This window comes from Gallinula chloropus, assembly GCF_964237585.1.
Source record: "Gallinula chloropus genome assembly, chromosome: 10".
Taxonomy (NCBI): Eukaryota; Metazoa; Chordata; class Aves; order Gruiformes; family Rallidae; genus Gallinula; species Gallinula chloropus.
Window position 1 is genome coordinate 2,083,834 of NC_140095.1, and position 19,523 is coordinate 2,103,356.

Below are 19,523 nucleotides of genomic sequence, written 5' to 3' on the forward strand. Positions count from 1 at the left end.
CTGGCCGGGATGGGCAGCGAGGATTCACAGCTCTGCCTCAACCCAGCCCATCAGGACATGCTGGGAAGCCCTTTTTCTTGCTCCAAAAAATCCCCCCAAATTCTCAGCAAGCTCCCGTGCCACGCCTGGCTCACGTGTGCCAGCATCACGGACCACCAGTCACTAGCCAGATACTGAACCACAGCAGCTGCATTTGTGCCCAAGCTTTCAGACCGATGCCGGCCTTGCAGCCCCAGTTCTTATTTGAAGGAACCAGGAGCCCAGTCCTGGCTTTATGGAGGCAGGAGGACTAACAAAAACATTTTGCATCAGCACTGCTGGTGACCCCAGTACGTACGAGTAAGGCTGAGGGCTTGAGGAAGAGGATGGGAAAGGTATAGAGATGCAAAGTCTCACCTTCCTGCTCCTTTGCGGCTGCCTTCCTGGCTTTCCAAGAGTCGCTGTTCTGGTACAGGTCCACAAAGTAGATATGAGGCCGATTTTGGATGGCCTTCAGGAGGCACAGGAGAGCAGACACCGTGTTGTGTGCAAAGGGTGTCTCCAGCCCATCAAACACCACTCCCTGGAAGCAGTCGCTCAACTTGGAATGAAGGCAAAAAGGCCAAGTGAGCCGTGGCACGCGTTGGGCACCCAGGTCACCCATGCACCAAGGGACACCAGACATCACCGCCCCCAGCGCGTTGGCTCCAGTCTTCCCCCACACTCTGCCAACTTATGGCATCCATGAGGATCCCTGCGTGCAGCCCTGGACCCCTCCAAGAGCAGATGCAGGTCTCCTCCTTTCCGAATCGTACCTCGCTGCCCATCCCTGCAAAGCAGGACCTATCAGTTGCCACCTACCTGCAGCCTCTCAGAGAGGATGGCCACCAGCACGTCCTCGGGCAGCACGCAGCTCAGAAAGCCCACCTCTCCCTCTGTGCTGGTGCTCAGCCACCGCTGCGGAGGAACGCAGGGAGTGGGAGACGTGAGCAGAGAACTGGAGAGGCCCTGCAATGTTCAACATAACAAGAAAAATTAGTCTCTTGGGAAACACCCAAACCGTTCCTTGGAGCTGGAGCTTCTCACCAGCAGATTAGAATCATAGGATGGTCTGGGTTGGAAGGGATCCCAAGGATCACAGAGCTCCAACCCCCTGCCACAGGCAGGGACACCAACCTCCAGGCCTGGAGCTACACAAGGTTGCCCAGGGCCCCATCCAACCTGGCCTTGAACACCCCCAGGGATGGGGCACCCAGCCCCTCTCTGGGCAGCCCCTTCCAGCCCCTCACCACTCTCTCTGGAAAGAACTTCCCCCAATATCTCATCTAACCCTTCCCTCCTCCAGCTTCACTCCATCCCCCTTGTCCTGCCAGTGGCTGCCCTTTTAAAAAGTTGATTCCCCTCCTGCTTCTCTGCTCCCTTCAGGGGCAGGAAGGCTGCAATGAGGTCCCCCCGCAGCCTTCTCTTCTCCAGGCTGAACAAGCCCAGCTCCCTCAGCCTCTCTCCTTAGGGGAGGTGCTCTAACCCTCTGATCACCTTCATGGCCTCCTCTGAACCCTCTCCAACAGTCCCACATCTTCCTTGTACTGGGGAAAGAAAATTGCTGGCCAGCAGCTCCAAGGGACAACCACCTAGGGAGGGCCCATTCCTTGGCTAGCAGCCCCCCAAGCCTGCAAGCCCCCCTGCACAGCACCCCACAGCCACATCAGCCAGCACTGCACTCCAGGGGTTTCGTTCCCATCCCGGGCCATGCCCACTGGCTCTCTGCACTCTGCACCCTCACACCAGCCTCAGGATGACACGGAGCCTCTGCTCTTCTCTCCTCTCCTCAGAGGGAACGGAAAGGGCCGAGACATTAACCACTCTGATCGTGCTTTACCTGGCAGCCTGAAGGATCCCTTCCACGTGGTTTCTGGCCGTGGGATGTGTGGCTGTCCGACCTCCTCTTGCCTACCGTGATGTTCTGACGGCTCTGGGAGCTGATGGAGGGCAGGCTGGCTTTGTCCCTGAAGCTGGACTGGCTCATATTCAGGCTGCGTTTGGGATCGGGGCTGAACTGTTGGCTGGGGGACACATCCATGTGTGGCCCTGCGGAGGGGACAGACAGCTTCCTTATGGATCAAGCCAAGGATTTCACCTCCAGGACCACCATTTCCATAACTTGCACCCATCCTGCTGTCTCATGCCCTGGCTGCAGGCGCCCATCCCTGCTCGAGCTAAGCCCTCGGTGTGGGATAACTCCAGGCCCCTCTTCCCTCCCCCAGCTCCTGACCAGATGCAGAATTTCCTCAGACTTTTGGGGCACCAACTGCCCAATAAAGTTCCCTAAACCTCTCCAACCTCACGTGGAGAACGACACAACAGGCACGAGCCATCACGCGTAGGAAAAGCTCTGGAGAGAAGAGCTCGTCTGCAGCATCCCTCTCATCTCAAACTCCCCTGGAGGGTTGTTCTTCCCTTCCTCTCATATTTGTGAAGCCACGCTCAGAAGTCAAGTTGGCCAGAGCTTAATGAGCTGCTTCAGAGGGCTTTTTCCTCGTTAGAGCAGTGGTTCTGCCTGATGGCTGTGAGGAGCAAGCTGGATTCGGTTTGAGGAGATCTAAAAAGCCCTCTGAGAAAGAGACGGGTGTGCTCCACCGAGGGACGTGTGCTGAGACGCCTGGGGGCAGTAGAACGCCCCTGCCCCAGCCCTTCAAACAGCCATTTTTATACTTTTAAATAGCCAGAGATGCTTTAGGAAATAGTTTTGCATTTCTACATGTGGCACCCGCGGCCCCTAAGAGACCTCAGAGCCACCAAACCTCTCCAGAGGAAGAGGTGGATGGTCATCACGGCCGGTTTCTGAAGCTGCTCTGGGTTCAGCGTTTCTCCTTACCGGCCTCCTCCATCTCCCTCTGCTCGATGGCAGCCCTGATGCACAGCTCCCGGGCCCGGAGCGCTGCCCAGCTGCTCCCCTCTGAGATGGCTTCTCTCACCACCGCGTCGATGGACAAGCAGGCGGCACCGTAATATTTGGACAAGGCGACCGCCGCCGATGTCTTTCCTTGAGAGAGAGCAAGAGGAAGTGAGCGTCACCAAGCTGCCCTGTGAAGTTTTTCAGGGACAGGGTCTGGAAAGCCCCCAGGCAGGATCTCAAAGCCTCAGGGGCAGTCTGAAAGCAAGTGTCCCTTTTGGGGAAACCACGAGTGAGGCAGCTTGGTTAGAAGGGTTGTTCTCCAGTCTCTTGGGGTGGCCCCAACCCTGGGCCAAGCACATTAATTTGAGCCCCGTGCCCCCACTCAGACCGTTTCCCAGCCTGCGTTGGTCAGTGTTGTCTCAGGCAACATCTGGGCACGGTTCGGGGTTGAATATGGGCTGGGGTCTGCTCCCACAAGGCAGCATGGACACGAGGTAACACGCTCCCAACGTGTGTCCACACAAGATGAGCCGCACCACTTGCGCCAGCCAGGCAAAGACCTGGGACCGTTCCACGTGCCAGCAGAGCTCTGACCCACCTTGCTTCACTTCAACTGGTCAACCAAGCTCTGCTGGGACGTGTCTCTCCCGCTTCCCCCATCCTTGCGGCCAGCAGCTCACATACCTGTCAGGGGTGCCCCGTGGACGATGACGACGATCCCTCTGCGGTTTTGGGCCGCGCGCCCTTCTGGGGAGATATCGATGCCAAGGTGACGGGCAATGGCCCTAGAGACAGGGCTGTCATCCAGCTCTCCCATGGGGTCCTTGCTGGCAGGGGTGCCGTGCTGATGCTCTGCTGGGCAGAACCAGGTACCAAAGTCAGCTGCCTCCATACTTGGGATCCTGATCATCCTCCCCACCCCTCGGCATCCTGGCAGAGGACACTCTGCCAAAACCGAGGTCTTCAACACAAACTGCCAACATGATTCTATGACAGCAAGTGTGCTAAACAGCATCATCCTGATCCCAGCAGCTCCTGGGAGAAGAGGTGGGGAAAGAAAACCTCCCTGGACTCTCCCTTGGCCCTGCCCCTGGTTCTACTGGCTGAAGAACCCACCCCTGTCCTACCCGCTATGGTAGAGGGACACAAGGGGACAGAATCACAAGGTTGGAAAAGACCTTTGAGATCATCCAGTCCTACCGTACCCATCCTCTACTAACCTGTACCCCTGAGCACCTCATCTACCCATCTGTTAAACACACCCAGGGGCAGTGACTCCCCCCTCCTTGGGCAGCCTGTGCCAGTGCCCGACAGCCCTTTGGGGAAGGATCTTTCCCTAATGTCTGATCTGACCCTGCCCTGGTGCAGCTCAAGCCAATTCCCCCTTATCCCGTCACCCATCACTTGTGTCAAGAGAACAACCCCCACCTCTCGGCACCCTCCTGTCAGGTCAGTGTAGGTGGTGAGAAGGTCTCCCCTCAGCCTCCTCTTCTCCAGGCTGAACACCCCCGCCTCCCTCAGACGCTCCTCAGAAGGTTTGCTCTCCAGCCCCTTCCCCAGCCCCATTGCCCTTCTCTGCACTCACTCCAGGACCTCCATGTCCTTCTTGGAGTGAGGGGCCCAAAGCTGAACCCAGCACTCGAGGTGCGGCCTCACCAACGCTGAGCACAGGGGAACAATCCCTGCCCTGGACCTGCTGGCCACACTGGGTCTGACACAAGCCAGGATGCTGCTGGCCTTCTCGGCCACTCTGGCACGCTGCCGGCTCACGTGCCGTCGGCACTCACCCAGCACCCCCAGGGCCTTCTCTGCCAGCAGCTCTCCAGCCACTGCTTCCCCTGGCAGGAGCTCGCTTTGGCTGCACTTGGGACTGGTGGAGGATGTGTGTTACAAGCCACAGACTTTCAGCCTTGCAGTTCCTCCACCAAACTGGAGAACAAGCAGTTGCTACAACCATGGGCTTTCCATGGAGAAGGCAGTGGGGATGGAGAGCTGAGGGTAGGTGGGCAGGACTCCCTGCTGCATCCACACTTGGGCCAACCCAAACCCTCACCGTTGTCCTGGCTTGCTTGTTCCTCACTCTTGGATTTTTCAGCCTCATCCTGCAGCCATCTCTGGTCCTCATAGTACTCCAGCACCTCTGGAGGCAGCTTCTCACCGGGGGCACGCGGTGGCAGCAATAAGGTGTTGCGGCAATCGTAGTCTTTCAGCATCCGCAGGACCTGTGGGCGCCGGGAAAAGAAACCATACACAGGAGGTGTTTCTTGACCTCCATCACACCAAGAGCCAACCTATCTTCTCCCTCATTCCTTCCTCCCAACACCACACCAAGTCCCTCCGCAGCCCTCCAGCAGAGCTGGCTAAATCCAAAATGCCACCAGGCTTTGTCCTGGACACTGCTTCCATCTCCCCTGCACAAACCTGGGAATGCTGGAGCACCGCCAAACTATGTGAACGTGCCCATGGGGACCAGAGCTTCCCTCTCACCTGCTCCTCCATAAGGTACTGCTGGTCGAACTCCAATGAGTAAAACTCGATGGGGAAGTCACATGGGTTCTTCACCACCACCATCTCCCCCACTCCAGGACTGAATGGCAGCAACGGTCCCATCTCCAGTACTGGGGGGCTGAATTCCAGCCGTGGCTCCAGCCCACGCCCCGACACCTGCAGCTGGAGGTGCTGGGTGCTCTGGCAGATGTTAATCTTCAGCTCGCTTCTGTAGGACTTCTGAAAACAGAGAGGTGCAGAAAGGTTCTCCACAAAGTCCCAGGGGACAGAGCCTCAGAGTCATCCCTTGCCCCAAGGTCTGGGATGTCACTAGTACCGCTGGGGGAACGGGAAGTGGCTATTGATGTGCAGCAGGGGCTTGGGGCCCTGGCACGCTGGCTCCAAGGAACCGGGATGGTTCCTGGCGTTGGGTGGAACCGGGTATCCCATGGATTTAAATGGACTGATGGGGGTTTCAGCAGCGCTTGTAAAGGTCCCTATGGGTGGGCTCAGGGGCTGCTTCTCCTCCTCCTTCAGGGTTACACTGCCCGGGCAGTCCTGGCACTGCCACCGCAGGCAAACAATCCGCTCTGTATCGCTCCATCAGAGGGGCGAGGAGCTCCCGACCGCTCGCAACCAGGGGTGTCATCTCCACTCGGCCTTTGGCCAGCAACTGGACTGGAAGCCAGAGCTCTCGTGTCCATAAGCCACCAGTTTCCAAGTCAAAGTGGCCACGTTCAAACCGCCTTTGGGAACGCTCCACCATTGAAGCGGATTCCCAGTTTGCCTGGAATGTGCCGGCACTGCAGGGACCACGGGCGGCGAACCACGACAGGCGACAGCCCCGCTAAGCCCGGGAAGGGGCCTGGGCTGGGGCTGCTTGCTGGTACCGGTGATTCAGTGACATGGAATAATGCTGAGGGGATGGATATAGGTATAGTTTAACAGACAATTAATTAATAAAATGTAAATATAAGGAGAGTTTGCATGTTTTGAGGACAGATTTGTTTGGGATTCCAGTAGAATGTGGCTGTAGCTGTGGGAGCTGGTTCATGAGAGCAGCTACAAAATTTACCCCAACAGTGGAACAGCCTTGAAGATAAAGAAGTGAAGGTGGGGGAGTCATTAATAATGAGACCAATGACTACAGAAGAGCTAGAGTAGATATTGTTTTCAGCTAAAGGGTTCCTAACTTGTTTGGGCAGGGATGGGGTTTTGAGGCTATGGAGAAAACTGCAAAGAGCATGGGCTGAGAGGAAGACATCCAGCCTTCATCCCTGACGCCCACCAGAAGGCCCCCTGAGTGTCACTGAGCATGGTCTATCTGGGAGGGATTAATGTAAAGTACTTCCTGGAGGTAATTTGCATACCCCTGCCTTATCTTAGAAACTCTAATGAATATGTATGTGTTAATCTGTATCAGTAGGAGAGATGTGGCTTTAACCAGCGCACACAACCGGAGCAGCGATGCCTGGTGTGCCCAGCGCTGCGATAAATGGTGTCTGCTTCATCAGCACCAAGGCTGGGGAGTTCTGATCCCGCCTTTTCATGGCTTCACCAGCAGTGGGATTAGCTGAGATCAGCCCTTGCAGGGTTCATCCCCCATGAGCGCACTGGGGTTCTCCCCATGCCTGCAAACAGGCCCCCGTGGAGAGGGAATGAGGGGAGACGGGTGGGTTTTGCCCACCCATACACTGAGAAGGAGCCACACCGCAATGCCCTGATGCTCTCCATGCACGGTCCCCTGTAGGGATGTCAAAGCACCTCTCCAAGGAGGGGACCGGGGGGGGGGGGGGGGGAAACTGAGGCACGGTGGGTATGGGGCTTGCAGAAAGCTCCATGTGGAGGCAGACCTCATCTCCCCCTCCCCACACTGGCCTCCCATTGCCACATGGCCTTGCACCTGGGCGTGACGCCCACCCATCTCACCTCTTCCGTGGGTGTAAACCTGACTCGCACGTTGTAGCGCTGTCCCGGAGTCAGGGTCCCAGCCGAGGGCAGCACCTCGAAGACACAGCGCTGCTTCTTCCTCTGCCGAAGCAGCTTTTGTTTAACGTATAGTGGCAAATACTTGTCCACCTGGGCACAGGAAGGAACCTTGTGAGGTCTCTTTGGTCTGTGAGGACAGACCCTCAAGTTCCCACAGTGCTCTGAGACACCGTCACGGCGCCAAGAGCACCCACATCCAGACCAGATGTGGCCACTACAGCCTAGAACTGGAGGGAAAACTTGTGGGCAGGGCAGGCAGACGGGCAGGCACCGTCCTTGGAGGAGGACGAATGGGTGAAGGGGGCAGAGAAGCGAAGCATCAGCTGCTCAACAAGTCCAGGTGAACCAGCCTTGCTCCATACCCTCCAATCTCCCTCCCACGAGCTGTCCCCATGCAGTGAGGCACCCACAGTGGCAGAAAAGGCACGAGAGGCACAGAAAACCCAACCGAGAAGTTACGTGTCACACATCGTCCCTGCCTCACCTTCACAACGGGCTCATTCACAGTGATGGACCATTTACAGGGGACCTGGAGTTGGTTGTGGAGCTGGATGGTTTCCTCCTGACACTGTCCACACTGGACAGCAGCAAACTCCAGTCTGTCCCTGGAGATGCAGAGGGATGGCACAGCCACACTGGCACAGAGGCGGATGGGAAATGTGGGGCCTTCTTCTGCCTAGTGAGGGACAGAGCATCCAGCTGAAGGTCCAGGCAACATCTGCTGCTGCCCCCAACCTGACAGCTGCCTCAAAAGGCCGTGCTGGCACAGGGAGGTGAGGAAGGATGCAGTACCTTGATGGGCAGGACAACATTCACTTCTCCCACCGGCAGGTTGGCACTCTGTGGGTCAAAGCGCACTTCAAACGTCTCTGTCTCGCAGAAGGGCAGGTTGTTCACGCGGCCCAGGTCCACACTAAAACCTTGAATGGGTGAAAATAAAGCAGCTGAGATACACCAGCAACGTGAACAAGTACGTTCAGACCGTATGGGTGTCCACAGGACTGTCAGGCAGAAGGACCCTTTGTGTCTCCAGAGAAGACTGCCACTCCTTCTCTCTTGTCACCGCTCAAACAGAAAGGAATTTCACAGCCTGAATTCAAGACCCGCAGGGTAAAACAGAAACCCATCAGCTGAGGAGCACCAGCAATTCCTTCACCAGGCTCCCAGGAAGGATGCGCAGACCTCTCCAAAGAAGTTCCAGGGAAGATTTCCCTGTGCCGTAGTGCTGCTTGGAAGACAATTTAGAGGAGACACCTGACCACCCTTCAGACGCAGCAAGTCACCATCTGATGGTCCTCAAGGACCTGTTTTGAAAGCCTGTTTTGACCACACAGGCTGTTGTCTCAATAGAGGCTAAAGCAGCACTGTGTCATTACAAACTCTAAACAAAGCGCTTCCAAACCACCAAGGGTCTTGTCTGCTCCCAACACAAGCTCATGGAGCACACAAAGACACTCAGGAGATGCTCCTGGTAGCCAAGAGCAGAAGATGCTGAGAGGTCACCATGGTGATCAGCCCACAGAGCCCCCGCAATGAAGCGTCAGGACAGCCCAGGTGGCTGGACACTGCGGGCCAGGAGAGTTCTGGCTGCAGAGCACCGAGCAGGGGGGGAAGGAAGAGAAAACGATGCAAAAGAGCACTCAAAACCCTTCCCCGTGGCCCCAGCATATCTGTCAGAGACAGGTCCTTCAAGCCCACAGGAAGTCTCTCCAGCATGGGTTACCAGTGCCACACAGAGCCCGTCCGTTGGCGCAGAAGGACGCGGGGAGCTGCCCGGGGTTGGTGATCTTCACGACGTGTGTGTGGATGTCACCAAGAATGACGTGGCCGAAGTCCAGGACGTACTCGGGCAGCTCCACTCTGGAAGGAGAAGCAAGGAGAGTCCTTAAGGTGGAGGAGGATGCAAACAAAGCGGGTGCTTCTGTAGTCACTGCTGGAGAAACTCCAGCCCATGAAGCCCAAGGTCTTATCTTCTGCTAAGAAGACTTTGGTATGTCACAGGGCACCCAGGTCCAAGGTTTTATCAGCTACTAACAGGTTCTTAGAATAAAATGAGTTTAAAACAGACACTGGGCACAACTCCTCTGCTGTGAAAAGCCACTGGAAAAAAGTCCTCAGGCTGCTCACTGGTAGCACGTCCAAACTGTCAGGATCAACCCCCTTCTCAAGTCCCCAGCTATTCCCAGAAACAAGGAGCTCCCAGGAGCAGGGGCGCACCACTGTGCGCTACCATCAGAGCACAGGGGCCCTACTAACTTGAGAAGCCTCCGACGAGCATGCTGGTCAAAGGCAGCGTCCTCCGGGGAACAGCAGGAGAGAGCTTTCTGCTGCTCCAGGGCGTGCTGCTCTATCAGAATGTTCTCCATCTCCATCTGCAGACGAACATCCAGCTGAGGAAAACAAAGACAGTGGCTGGTTAGCAAAGGGAAGTTAATCCCACCCTGCTCTTGGTAAGAAGCAGGAACAAGTCCTTCACTCTGAGGGTGGTGAGACCCTGGCACAGGTTGCCCACAGAAGTGGTGGAGGCTCCATCCCTGAAGACATGCAAGGATGAAGCTCTGAGCAACCTGATCTACTTAAAGGTGTCCCTACTCGCTGCAGGGGGTAGATGGCCTTTGGATGTCCCTGCCAACCCAACAGAGTCTATGACGAGGTCCTTCTGCCCAGCTGCTCAGTCTGCCAGGACCATATCTGAAGGGAGATGAACTCCAGCACCTTTGCCTGCTCAGCCACCTTTATACAAGCTGATCTGACCAAACAAGTCAAGGATCTTCCAGAGCTCCAAGTATCTGCCTGTCCCCAGCTGCTGCCAGCGCAGCTCAGACAAAAGCTCTCTCCATGAGGGAACAAGGTCAGCGCTGAGAGCTCTTGGAGACACATCTCAGTCACTTGAGCCCAGTCTTCAGGACCTCCCCGTCAGGCACTCAGGAAGCTCAGGCACCCACGGGAAGGACCACTACCAGAGGAGCCCCATGTTTGTGGCCAGCCCAGGGGAGCCAGCTGAAGCGTGCAAGGGGGACAAGTGACACAGGGAGAGGGTGGCCCCTGCCAAACAGGGCAGCAGCCAGTCTCACCACAATGCCAGAGTCGTCCATGGGTGGCTCTGTGGCCGTGGTCTCCCCGACAACCACCGCGTCGTCTCTCTGGATGTCTCGTCCTAGCCTTGCTTTTGCCTCTTTGAGGATCTGCTCGTAGTTTTTGTTTCCTGAAGGAAGAAAACAGTCACAAATAGAAGCGTGGGCACAGCGGCGTCCCCGTTAAAGCTGGGAAGCTCCACACCCCCAGTGTTGGCCCTTCCCACAAACACATTCCTCCAGCAACGCATGGAAAGAGGATGCTGCTTTTCTTCTATGTTCTCTCCCACCCATCTTCCTCCACACATGGGAGCATCTCATCCCCCCCACCCCTGCCCAAATCCCTGCCAGCCCACGTTACAGCTTTCCCCAACACTGCTTTCTAGCTGTCCTCTTTATCCAGGCCACCAACAGATGACACTGGCCAGGATGGCTCTCTGGAGCAAAGCCCATGTGCTTCTTGAAAGCAACCAGAAGAACAACAGCCCTGAAACCTCCAGACTTGGTGGAGGTGGGTGTGAGCTGCCCTATGAGCATGATGACACAGGGGGGCAGAAAAAGACCCCCAGGGGACCTCCCCGAGGAGCAGTCAGACAGTGCTCACCTTTGATTCTCCTAGGAAGGTCCAAATAAATCCTGGGAAAAGTCCCCTCTCCTTTCAAGGTGATCTCTTCTGGCTCCAGGTGACCCACTTGGATCTGGAAGGTCCTGCAGAAGACTCCAGGCACTCCCGGCAGGTGATAGACAGTGAGCACTTGCTCTCTGCCAGGTCCAATGTAACCCTGGAGGTGTGGAAGAAGAGGAGGGGAATTCAACCAGAGGGCTTGGCAGAGGGGTGGCTCAGACCACTGTTAAGCTGAGATGAGAAGGCACGTTGCAGGTTCTCACACAACACATCGCCTTCCAGCTTCCCTGCATCCAAAAGCTCAAGTCTCCTACACCGGGCTGTGGTTTGTCCTCCTGCCAACACTGCCCACCCTCTGCCAGACCCAAGCAGCAAAGAAAAGCCCTTCTGCCAGCTGCTGTGGAGGAGGAGCGGCGTGCCCAAACTCTCAGCAGGGCCAGCAGCTCCTGTCACGGCACTGCAGTGGCTCCCAGGCTGCTGTCCAAGAGCCTGACCTCTTACTCACGAGCCCAACCAACAGCTCCTGCCTGGGGGGTTACACCGAGGGTGCATGGCACTATCTGGACTCACAGTGACCTGCAAACTTACACCCCTGGAAAAGCAGAGGCAGAGGCTCGGACAAGGTCCAGGGATGAAGGGGTTCCCCACAAATCCCCTCCTCACTGGGCTCCTAGAGAAGGGCTGTCTGAGCCTGGAGTTGGGCTCATGCCAACCAGGTTGAGAGCCAATACAAACAGGTGGCAACACTGCTCAGGGGACAGGGCACAGCCACACCTCTTCTCAGCTCACTGGGCTGGACCTTCAGCTCCTTGCTCCCCCCCACGCCGCAGGGAGAAGCTGCTGAGCAGGACACATCCTGCCTCTTGGTCCCCGGAGCCCCGGACTCCAGCTCCCAACATGGCCTCTGCAAAAGCAAGTCCTGCCAAGCTGCTGGCACAGCAGCAACTGCCCAGGGCCAAGCAGAGCCGTGTCCTCTGGAGCAGTGTCACCCCTCGCAGGAGACCAGCACGAGGACATGTGAGAGCCATTTGGCCTCCTCTTCCCATTCCCAGGAGGGACATGGATAGGAATGCAGCTTCAGCTGAGGGATCCAGGCAGAACTGGGACAGGGGATGCTACGAGCTGGAGAAGTGAGGGGCCGGCGCGAGTTCCGACACAGGAGCTGCGTGCCCAAGAGAGGGACTATTTATGTCCTTAGTGCTGACAGGAGGCAGGCAGGGACCTGGAGGAAGTCCCGTCCCACCACCCAACCCTGAGGGGAAGGAGACGCTCAGGAGACCTTGCACCATCCCGCTCCAGTGCCGGTACCAGCACAACTTCACCCAGTACAATTAGGACTCTGCTTGCCCAACGTTTTGTTCCTCCCCTATAACCCCCTCCTGGGCAGCCTGATGTGGAGCCAGCGTCAACCCCTCGTGCTACTCACAGTGCTGGGCAGGACCAGGGGCACGCCAGGCTGAGGACTGTCCGTGGTGGCCGTGCTGGGGCTCAGCACCACGTAGGTGAATCCCATCTTCCCGCTGTTCCGCAGGGTGACCTCTGATTTGGTGACTTCGGTAAACAGCTGGAGAGAAGACAGAGGGGCGGGAAACTGAGGACACACATCTGGATGTTGGCAATCTGCTCCTGCTGACACTGGGATGAGAGCCGATGGACACAATGCAGGAGAGAGGCAGAGGAAGAGGAGGGACGGGCACCTGACTCTCCCAGGCCAACCTGAGGAACCCACGCAGATATTTATGGCAGCGCGCAGAGGTGCAGGAACCACCTCAAAAAGGTCCGTAATAAACTGGGGGATGCCCCACTGCTGGAAACATCTGGTCAGGGTGAATGAGACTCTGAGCAACCTGACCTAGTCGAAGATGGCCCTGCTCAGTGAAGGTGGACAAGATGACCTCTAAGGTCCCTTCCAGCCCATGGTAACATTGTTCCTGGTTCCTTTTGTTGCTCCATGGAGAGCACTGAAAGAGACCGTCTCCTTGGACCCCAGGATCTGGGAGCGGATCTGCAGATGGATGTCTCAGGGCACATCTCCCTGGAGATCACCGCCTGCCCTGGGAGCCAGAGTTCATTGAAGAGGAGCGATTCCCAGCTTCAGGAAGGGCAATGGAGATGACCATTAAAACCAGCTTGGACACAGGACCTGGCACCCCAAAGCTGCACCTCCAAACCAGTGAGAGTCCTGGACCTCAGTGGGCAGCCACCTGCCAGGGATGGTCTCAAGGATTCCTGCCAAGAGAAACGCCTGGTACCTGCAGCCCGCAGTCCATCTCCGTGCTGTCCAGGAGGTAGTGGATGAGCGAGGCCTCCCCACGCAGGGCAACCTCGTAGGTCGGGCCTCCCTCCACGCGGCACAGCGCCGTGACATGGGCAATGATGTTTGCATGGCCAAAGAAGGTGACCCTGACCCGCTCGCTCTCGCCCGGCTGCAGCACGCCGTACAGCGGCAGGATGTGGAAAACCTGGAGGAAGGGGAAGAGACACTGAGACATCAGGTGTGGAAATGGGTGCAGGAGAGGAGAGAGCCACTGCTTGGAGCAAAGGACAGACATGGCTGGAGGGCCTCTTCCTCAAACCCAGTCTCATCCTGCAGCCACCCCGCTTGCCAGTGGAAGGACCATGGGAAAAATCTTCTCCCATACTCAGTAATGAATGCGTTAATTAATACTCCACGTTAGAGTAATTTGGGAGGTCTCTTGGCAGCCAGAAGCTCTCTCTGCTGCAGAACGGGCCTCTCACTGCCTCCAGAGGAACACCAACACACGTCCTTAGGGCCACCAGTGTGACCACGGAAGCGAGACAGGTTCCCACTCACCTCGTCCACCTCCATGGTGGGGAGCTCCAGACTGACAAATGACATCAGCTGCCTGATGGCCACAGAGCTCTGAGTCTCCACAGTGCTGTTTGCCTCCGCAGCACCCTCTGGCTCCGCAGCACCCTCTGCCTCCGCAGCACCCTCTGGTAGAGGCTGGAAAACAAGTGCCATGGGCTGCAGTAAGCAGCAGGTGGGGCTGAGCCAGACCACTCCGCTCGTGGCTCTACCACCTCATGAAACCAGGAAGCAGCTGAGATGGGACCTGGGTGCAAGCCAAGTACAGGTATGTCCCTGCCAATGCTTGAGCATGGGTCCAAGCCCACCCACAGATGAGACACGGGCTCCAACTGTACATCCTACACGCCAGCTTGCAGGAGGAAGCGGGGTACACCAGGTGCTCGGGGCCGGCAGAGACCCCCAAGGGTTCCATTGTGCAGCCTGGTGCCAGCCTGGGCCTGTTCGCTGCTGCCCGAGGAACGTGCCAGAAGCCTGATGCCTGGGACAGGGCAGCTTCTCTGTGACAAACCAGGAGTACAGCTGCAAGCCAAACTCCACCAACAGGAAAATAAGGACTTGGGAAGCGCTCGGCGCAACTCTCCTGTTCTGGGTGGTGCTTAGTTTCATCTCCTGCACTCATCAGCTGAGGAGCTCAGCTGGCACACTCTTCTCCACAGGCACCTTCCTGAAGAAGGCAGCCAAGATGGTTTCCTGTCTTCCAGCAGTGAGGAGCTGGTGTTTAACCTCAGAGGTGCCACTGTCCAAAAGGAACCTTGGCCCTGGGCTTCTGACCCCCTGTTTATAGATGAGGGCTTTGTGGTTGCTCTGGAAGTTCAAGAGGTGAAGACATGCTTTGTGCTACGGCCTTGGCCTCAGCAGAATCTACTAAAAAGATTTATGGGGCATCTCCCCAGGAGATAAGGTACTGGGGAGGGCAGAGTCTTCTCATCTTTCGATGCTTTTTGTGGTCTCTACGTTTCCAAACCCAGCAAAGCTTCACCAAGCACATGTTCCCAAAGATGCTGACAGCACTTTCCTAGGCCTGTGGTGTCCCACAGAGGTTACATGTGCGTGCGTGCTGAGGGTGGTGAGGCCTTGGCACAGGGTGCCCAAGGGGCTGTGGAAGCCCCATCCCTGGCAGGGTTCAAGGCCAGGTTGGAAGGGGCTTTGGGCAGCCTGGGCTACCAAGGGTGTCCCAGCCCATGACAGGGGGTGGGATTTGATCTTTACAGACCCTTCCAACCCAAAGCCTTCTGGGATTCCAACTTCTCCCTCCCCACAGGCCCGCGTCCAGCTGCTGGCCCTGCTGCCAAGCCCGCTCTCCGGGCAGCAGAAGGAAGGCTGGCATGAGCACGGGCCTTCTGCAGTAAGCTGGGGGAGGCAATGCTGGTGAGAGGTGTAGAAAAACACCTACCTCTGTTTCCAGGGTGTCATTTGCATCTGGTGGCTGTGGGACAGAATCCCCCACCGCTGACAGGGCTTCAAATAGTTCCTCCACACTCCCATCCCCGAGGATGCTCTCTGAAGGCACTGGGCACTCCAGCTGAGCTCCCTCCTCCTTTGGTGGTTTGGCTTTTGTGAAATATTTTGGTGTTGGAGGAGTTAACCTGGAAAACAACAAAGCTTTGATCGTGTAGCTGCAGTGGGAAGGAAGGAAGGCAGCAGGAGCAGCTCCTCGGCAGGATGCAGCCCTGCGGTGGGAGCTCAGCAGCTCCATAAGCAGGACAGAGCAGGTCAGTGCTTGGGGACGATGCCGGTATAGCGGCGGTGCCGGCAGCCGGGTGCAAGGAGCAGCAGAAGGGGACAGGGATGAACACCTCACCGGGGTGGGGAGCATGGCAGCAGAGGGAGACACACACGAACCCTGCAGCAAGCACAGACCGTGGCGCAAAGGGACAGAGCCAGGCAGCCATGGGCTGTACAGACCCAGCAGCACCCTCCCAAAAGCACCTGCCACCCCAGACCGTGCCTTCCCCACCTGCAGAGCCACGGCGAGAAGTTCTGTGGCTCAGCCAGACACTGATGCAGAACATCTCCCCAAGAGTGACCCACAGCCGCGGGTCGGCATGAGCAAGCAGCGATGCTGGCAGCTTTCTCTACGTGTAACAAGGCAGGATGGAGCCAGAGCTGGAATGGAGCTGGGGCTGGGATGGGTTGGAGCCTCTAGCCTGCTGTGCCTCAACTGGACAGAGCCCAGCACCACACGGGGCACCCAGGTACCTCAGCTGCCTTCGGGCAGCCTGACTTCTTCTGGGTGAGAAGGGAGGTGCCTGTGCCAATGGGGCACACGCACCGGGAGCACCTGGAAACTCTCCAGTCACACACCGGTCTGGCCACCATTCTGTCCATCTCACTGTCAACAGCCCTGACGGTTGATTCCCTCCATGTCAGACCCAGTTAGTTTCATCTGATAATTTACAACACCAACAGTGCTTAACGTGGACCAGAAAAATAGATCTGACATGCTGCCCTTCTGCCGGGCTCTTAATGAGCAATGTGAGGCGTTAATAGCTTGGAGACCGTCTTCATTTCCAGCTCTGCCACAAGGATCACATGGTGTCTCCTGAGGGACCCTGAGAGAGCACATTACCGCTTAATTAACATGCGGAGCAGAAGAGGGAGCTGTCCTAATGGCCGCAGCGCTAAAGAACCAGCAAAGGGGCAATGCCAAACCCTTTGGAGCAGAGGATCCTGCCAGAAGGACACTCACGACCCTCAAGGCAGCAGAGCTGGGTGACTCGGCATCTGCTGGAAGAACCAGCACCTGCGGGCTTGCGTCCAGCAGAGCCAATTGTTCTAGGACTCGGAAGAGCTGCCCCTCAATGGGTAACTTCGCTCCGTTTCCCGGGGCAGTATGGAAAAACCATTGGCTGCTGGAATTCAAAGTGCCCAGAGTCAACTTCTGACCTATGCAAGAGAGGCCACAGCGGGAAGAACCGCTCGAAAACGCCTTTAGAGATGCGCTACAGCACAACTGAGAGATTGCTCTTGGGCTTGGAAAGCACAGGCCAGCACTGGGTGGCCCTGGTGCCCAGGGACGTTGGGACAAGTCCTCCTACTGACACCTACTGCTGCACCCAAAGCCGCAGCAGAACCCGCCGGAACACACAACACACAACGAGCGCCGGAACACACACAACAGCCGCTGTGTGAATGCCATGGCCAGCAGAACACATGAGAACTCAGTTCAAGGTGGCGTTTGCCTCGAGCCATGGAAATCCCCACCTCAAGCTGTGGAGAAGCCCCACTCCCTGGCACCTTCCCTGCCTGAAGTTGGGAGGTGCTTTTTCCACAAGGGAAAGTGAAAGGGATTTGTCAGATGCTACACAAACCATCTCAGGCTTTGCACAGGACAAACGGGACAGCGGACGAAGAGCTTCAAGGAGAGGTGCACGTACCTCAGGTGGCTTGTGGAGTCGTCCACCAGGAACAGCCACTGGTACTGGACGGGCAGCGGGCTGCAGTTGGTCATCCGGATGTGGCGCTCGTGTTCAGTGTCATTCAAGACGCAGCCAAAGTCCAAGGTTGTGGTCTGGATACGGAGATTCGGGAAGAAGACTTCTCCCCGAACAGTGACTTGCTCTTCATGAGGGTGTTCAAGAAACTGTATCTTCAGAGTTCTCTCTGCTTCCCAGCTATTCCAACCCTCTTCATAAGCAGGGTTAAACCCAATGGATAGATTAAGTTCCTTCCCAATCCCCAGCTTCACGGGCTGCAAGAAGATGAAGAGTATTAACCACCGGTATGATGAAGTCCCAAGGTCTGGTGGCACAAAACACCTCAGTGTTCAAAGTGCAACCCCAACGTGGGCTTCTTGCTTCAGCCTTTGTTTTCTTTACAACATGCCCCCGACCATGCAGCACAACTTTCTTCTCTGAGACTCTCAGGCTCACCCCCTTGTGCTCTGCACCCATAATGCAAGAGGGAAATAAATCCTGGCGTGCCCTGACTCTAGAGGAACCCCTTTGTCTTCACACTCAACATGAGCCCTAGGGCACTGTGCCCTCAGCCTGGAGAGGGCTGATCACCTGCATGGCAGCGGTAGCCGTGCTTCCAACACGTCTCTAGCAGAGCCCATGTTTGACACCTCCCACCACCAGCAGCGCAGGTGCCAAGCACCTTGGCCTTCCCAAGGGCAGAGCTGCCCTCAAAGAGAGCAAGCAGCTCTTCAGGTCACCCAAGGAGGGCTTCCAAGAGACACCTTCACCACACGGTTGGCCCACACCTAGTTGCCTGCTCCTAGTTGTCTTAGAGCCAGGAGGTATTTCCCCAATTGAGCTGGTCTTTTCTCTCCTTTTCAAACCTGATGCTGTTCAGGCCAACTGACTGCCAATTCAAAGGAATAACCACCTCTCCCAGAGGGCTTCCCAACGGAAACGCACCCCCACCCCCCTCCCTCTTCAAACCCCACTAGCGGGAAGGTCTGGGGCTGCTCACCTGGTCTGGCAGGGGCTGCTGGGACGCACTGCAGACCCAGAAGGGTTGCTCTACCGTCAGGACGATGCTGAGCGGCAGGGAGGAGGTGTTTTTTAAAGAGAGAGGCTTGTATTGAAGGCTCAGGACATCACTGGGTTGCTAAAGACAAGGGGAAAAAACAGGGAGGGGGGTGAGTCACCGCCCTCCGGTGAAGTTAAGCAGTCCCACCTCTAAAAACATGGTCGCTTTGCTCACAGGGTGCCTCATGGGGGGGTTTGGGGGGGTGAGGAGGGTGTTTGGCATCGCTCGGCCACAGCACCCTGCTCTCCCGCCCCAGTCCCTACACAGGAGGATGGCTGTGTGAGGCCCATGCTGTTCTTGTGGGTCCCACACACCTGGCCATGGGCTCAGCAGCTCTATTTTGCCTCCAGCTCAAGAAAGGCAAAATAGAGCTGGAGAGATGGTCCCCAACCCCACAGGGGAGAAATAATGATCTCAGTGTTGATGGCAATAGCTTGGTCCTGCTCAAACCAATGGCAAAGCCCTGAGGACTTGGAGAAGATGTTTAACTTCCTTCCCTGAAGGCCATCACACCCCTCCGTGGGCTTTCAGTCCTCAGCCATGCTACTAAACACCAGGACCCAACCCAGAGACCTACCTTCTCCACCCGGAAAGACATTGCTCTGGGCGACACTTGCAGGGTGGGAGCAATGAACTCGCACGTGACATCCACTTGCATTATCTGTGTCTTCCCAAACTGGTTCCCCACGATGGCATGACACACCAGCCGCTCCTTCACTACCTGTGGGCAAGAGTCACACGTCACCCACCAAGTGCCAGCAGGGAGCCCAGAAAACACCATGGAATTTGCAAGCCGTGGACACAGAAGGAATTTGATAGCCTGGATAAACCCATGCCATGGGATCTTGGCCATCAACCCTCCACAACTATTACACTGGGGTGAGCTGTTATGGGAATACTGATACAAGTGGAACTGTCAATTCTAATGACCCCTGGGAGCAGCTTCCCCCATGGAGAACATCACTCCCACCATTCCGGCTGCTCGTTTTTCTCCTCCAGGACTGGGCTCTAAGCAAGCCCTCTGCCCATGTTTGTCTGCAGAGGGAAAATAACGCTGCTCCCAGACGCTCCCCTCCCTTCCCAGGACATTGGTTTTACTCCCTGCTTCCCCCAGAGAAATTACCTCGCGGTTTCTCAATCCACTCCCTGCCTCTGCTCCTAGGC

The 19,523-nt window shown here is 56.7% G+C and overlaps 1 protein-coding gene across 1 annotated transcript in view; it reads right to left on the reverse strand.

Moving 5' to 3' along the window:
* The window catches only part of LOC311195311 (hydrocephalus-inducing protein homolog), a gene marked incomplete at both ends in the record, with an annotated part of 67,519 nt that overhangs the window by 18,490 nt on the left and 29,506 nt on the right, over positions 1–19,523 (reverse strand). Inside the window, 21 exons of the mRNA XM_084268690.1 lie at positions 397–580; positions 841–936; positions 1,934–2,067; positions 2,855–3,022; positions 3,560–3,730; positions 4,929–5,097; positions 5,363–5,602; positions 7,292–7,441; positions 7,836–8,027; positions 8,144–8,271; positions 9,075–9,211; positions 9,608–9,741; positions 10,426–10,556; positions 11,030–11,207; positions 12,477–12,614; positions 13,303–13,512; positions 13,866–14,018; positions 16,573–16,769; positions 17,226–17,574; positions 18,300–18,437; positions 18,937–19,080. Of these exons, the coding sequence (XP_084124816.1) occupies positions 397–580; positions 841–936; positions 1,934–2,067; positions 2,855–3,022; positions 3,560–3,730; positions 4,929–5,097; positions 5,363–5,602; positions 7,292–7,441; positions 7,836–8,027; positions 8,144–8,271; positions 9,075–9,211; positions 9,608–9,741; positions 10,426–10,556; positions 11,030–11,207; positions 12,477–12,614; positions 13,303–13,512; positions 13,866–14,018; positions 16,573–16,769; positions 17,226–17,574; positions 18,300–18,437; positions 18,937–19,080 (3,541 nt within the window). The remainder of the gene's footprint in view (positions 1–396; positions 581–840; positions 937–1,933; positions 2,068–2,854; positions 3,023–3,559; positions 3,731–4,928; positions 5,098–5,362; positions 5,603–7,291; positions 7,442–7,835; positions 8,028–8,143; positions 8,272–9,074; positions 9,212–9,607; positions 9,742–10,425; positions 10,557–11,029; positions 11,208–12,476; positions 12,615–13,302; positions 13,513–13,865; positions 14,019–16,572; positions 16,770–17,225; positions 17,575–18,299; positions 18,438–18,936; positions 19,081–19,523) is intronic.